This window comes from Diospyros lotus, chromosome 2 (assembly GCF_014633365.1).
Source record: "Diospyros lotus cultivar Yz01 chromosome 2, ASM1463336v1, whole genome shotgun sequence".
NCBI lineage: Eukaryota > Viridiplantae > Streptophyta > Magnoliopsida > Ericales > Ebenaceae > Diospyros > Diospyros lotus.
In genome coordinates, this window is record NC_068339.1 from 3,994,741 (window position 1) to 3,998,618 (window position 3,878).

Consider the following 3,878-nt stretch of genomic DNA (forward strand, 5'->3'; position numbering starts at 1 on the left):
TTTCTTATTGTTTGAGAAACTCTAAATATTTTTTGAATTTTAAACTTCATATTAACCCTTTCTTTAGTAGCTAAAATACTTATAAATATCCCTCAAACTTATTTTTTGAGTATCCAAGTGCTTCCATTGCATATCCAAAGCACCCGAAAGCTCCCAAACGCTCTCAAGCAAAGCATCCAAGCAATCTGAGGCTCTCGAAATATTATTGCACATCCACCGAAAAGTCACAAGACAAAAGGAGAAAAGTTCTTCAAGTCTTCTACGACAAATCCGAACTTCTCCATTTGAGGTTATAAATTTATTTATTTATTTAAATATTATTGTCTTGTATAATTTGTTCTTAATTGTTTATTTGTGTTCAAGTGTGGACAAATTATTTGTAACATTTAAATTATCATTGTGAATTGTATATGTTTCTTAGAACCATTAAAATCTAGGTGAATATAGTTTTCAATGTAAGTTAGGAAGGAAACGTTGGTGTAATGGTTATCTAGAACCCGTTGTAATCTAGGTGTGTATATAATTTCTAATGTGAGGTAGTGTGAAAATCTTGATGAAATTATTTTAGTGAAACCCCAATTATGGTTAGACCTTGGGAGAATGGACTAGGTGTATATGAAGATACCGAACCATTATAAATTGTGTTATATCTCATTGTATTTATTTTTGTTATATCTTCTGCCTTACATTTATTATTAATCTCAAATATAATTTAATATATTTATCAAATATATATTTTTTAATAAAATTATTAATCAATAATATTTATTAAAATTGAGAAAAAAATTAATCACTCAATTCACCTCCCCTCTTGAGTGACCATACCCTATGGGACCAACAATTATGTTAAGTATGATAGTCACAAAATTTATGATCATTTTGTCATATTTGTTCATATACTATTGCATGAAAAGTCGTGATTTTCATATGGCATGATATTATTGGCATATTGATATTTGTGCATCGGGATGAAATGTCGCCCTAACAGTATAGCCGTAATTCTTTAAGGACAGATGATGGAACAACGTTAGAATTATCCTGAAAATAAGTCGGGATTGTGCTTAAGGTTCCGTGCTGAGCTGGTGAGGCAGGAAAGTTACATTGGGGCATATGATTGTTCATACTATTATATCATGCATTCATGTATCATTTTTTAAACCTTCACTAGAAGATTTATCTTCTAATTGGGTTATACCTCTAAAACATTCAAACGTTCCAATTAGGATTTGCAGCTATGGCAAGGAGATGATTGGGATATAATGGCACGTAATGAAGTGACCGATAGGTTCGACGAGTTGTTCTAATATTTATTTCTTCGCAAGGGTTCAGCAAATGTTTTTAGTCATCTTTAGAAGTTCATATTATATTGATGATCATGTATAATTATTACGGTTTAATATATTTTTGAGGTATCATTAGATTTTATCAGAGGTGCTTAGTTGTTATTTCGAGAAATGAGTCTCCATGTATTTAAGTATTTGATGATATGATAATATAGATTCTTGTATTATAATTAAAGCAAATTTGGTTATGTACCATATCAGGTTTCGATTTTAGTTTCTACATTTATGATAATTTCCTGTCTTAACTTATTGATTCTTATTTTAATAGATTGAGAAGAAAGAACGAGATTATCGGAGAATAATTTATATTGAGTTATGTAAAAAAAAAAAAATCAAAATTCTTAAATTATTTAACGCCCTTAAAAAGGCAATGCGTCGCATAAAGTGGAGCAGAATTTCAATTTAATAAAATTAGATCACCCCTTATAAATTTTAATTTTTTGATTTTACTTTTTGAACTAAAATAAATTCGAATTCTATGAAAAAAAATTATTTGATGAAATTTTCTGAAATTTAAATAAAAAATAATTTCACTCCTATTTTTCACCCCTATCCTTTCCTTTTTTTAGTATGACCATTCTTAAATTGTAATCAAAAGCATACCATATTATGTGTAGAAAATTCCCGTCTTCATTCGGTCTCATCTAACTTAATTCGTTGTACTGGTACTAAACAGACTTAGGATGATTGTACTACTTGAACTTCATATAATCAGAGGATCGTTCCCTATTCGCTGTTCATGATTTCACTTAGCTGATATAGATTTTATCATTTAAATTGATTATGGAACACCTAATAAAGAAAACAGCCAAAAATTGTGTGATCTACTCAAACAAGTGCTAAGAGAAGTTGAAATGATTATTTCTTGCAAAAGAAACAGTTATCTTAGTATTTATCCCATCCTAATTCAACTACCCCAGTAACAATATGAACCCTTTGCAATTGTTTGTTTATTTGATAGTGTATTATGAGAAAAGATACAAACGAACACAATCAGATGCATAGTAGAGACAGATATCAGTACCCACGAATAACATTCTAGACACCAAACTTGGATTTTATGCCATTTACAACATCTTCATCTACTTGGAATGCTTTTGTCAACACATCATTAGGTATAGATGGTTTTGAAGCAAAAAGAGTCAAGGGCAGGACATCAGCCCCTGGTAGTTGACTGTTGAAAGCAGTAAGGGTCAAGGCCTTCCCCGTCCCAACATTCATCTGAAAGTGAACCAGCCCTCTGGGAATCACAAACATCTGCCCAGCAGTCAGAACCTTTGAGTAGAACACATTCCCTGTTGTGACAAACCCTACAAGAACCTTCCCTTTAATCACTACACCGGTCTCTGATGAGCGAGGGTGCGAGTGAGGTGGATTTAATCCGCCGGGAGCGAAGTCAACCCGATTCATCGAAAGCCCTAGCGTGTTCAAACCGGGGAATGCAAGAACATTTCCGGTTGTGACATGCGCGCCGAATACGTTACTTGTGTTGCCCTCGTTGCTCAGCCCGTCGAAGAAGAAGTCTTCTGAACTCACTTCTGAGGCTGGTTTGCAGGGGAAGCCATTAACACTAATAGAGGAATTAAGATCTGCAACACAGAAGTCCTGTAATGGTTCAGGATCAGCAGAAGAGTAAGGCAAGGGTAAAAGGAGCAAGACACTTAAACAGAGGATCAGCTGGACGCAGGAGCTTGAGAGGGTGACCATGGCAGCCATATGCTTTAGTTTTCTACACTTTTTAAGAAGATGAAGGTATTGGAGGGGGATTTATAAAGGTGGAAAGTCATGGTTTTCAATATGCTGGTCTTTCGACTTCACAAAGTCCCCCTTAAAAAATACAGAATTAGATAACCAAAGAAAAATTGGCGGGGATTAGTTTGGTTTGACATGGTAACACCCTATCACTTATAAGAACCCAAATTAAATTTAAGGACCGGAGACTTGGAGACTATTGTATACATATATACCTGAGAAAAGAAAAAAGAGATGTCCCAAGGTGTAAACCAACTAACAAAGGAATAATGTAGTGGGGTATTATTTTTTGAGCGCCTGAGTTCCGTGTTCAAGTCTTAACTAGGAGATAATTCCGCAAGTAAGAAGTGATTTTAAAAAATAAAAAATATTTATTACCTTCACGTTTGCGATTGTGGTAGGCGTTGAAACCTACCAGTTAGATTTCCTAATTTATCTCTCCTATTAAAATTATGGAGCTGAATAACGGAGGCGTTCGTGATGGTCCGTTAATTAAAAAAAAATTCAAAATTTTATTATTTAAAAAAAAAAAAAAAGGGGGGAAGAAGTCTATTGTTTTGGACAGCAAGTGGGGATTAGAGTAAAATCAGCGTTGTTATTTCATGTTTTTTTAATTTCATTTACATGAAAGATTGAACAATTCAAAAATACAACTGCCCTCACATAGATTACTACGAAATTTCTCATAAATACCTATAACTAGACTTTTTCTTTTCCTTCCCACCAGATAACTCGTTGTGACAAAGAAGAAGTATTTGTGCGGCCGTAAGCATCCTATCTATC

The 3,878-nt window shown here is 33.5% G+C and overlaps 1 protein-coding gene across 1 annotated transcript; it reads right to left on the reverse strand.

The window, feature by feature from the left end:
- Positions 1-2,278: 2,278 nt before the first annotated feature.
- LOC127795095 (germin-like protein subfamily T member 2) lies at positions 2,279-3,160 on the reverse strand. Its single transcript, XM_052326553.1, has one exon. It carries the CDS (start codon positions 3,057-3,059, stop codon positions 2,382-2,384), a length of 678 nt encoding a protein of 225 aa, XP_052182513.1. The 5' UTR covers positions 3,060-3,160; the 3' UTR covers positions 2,279-2,381.
- Positions 3,161-3,878: the final 718 nt, after the last annotated feature.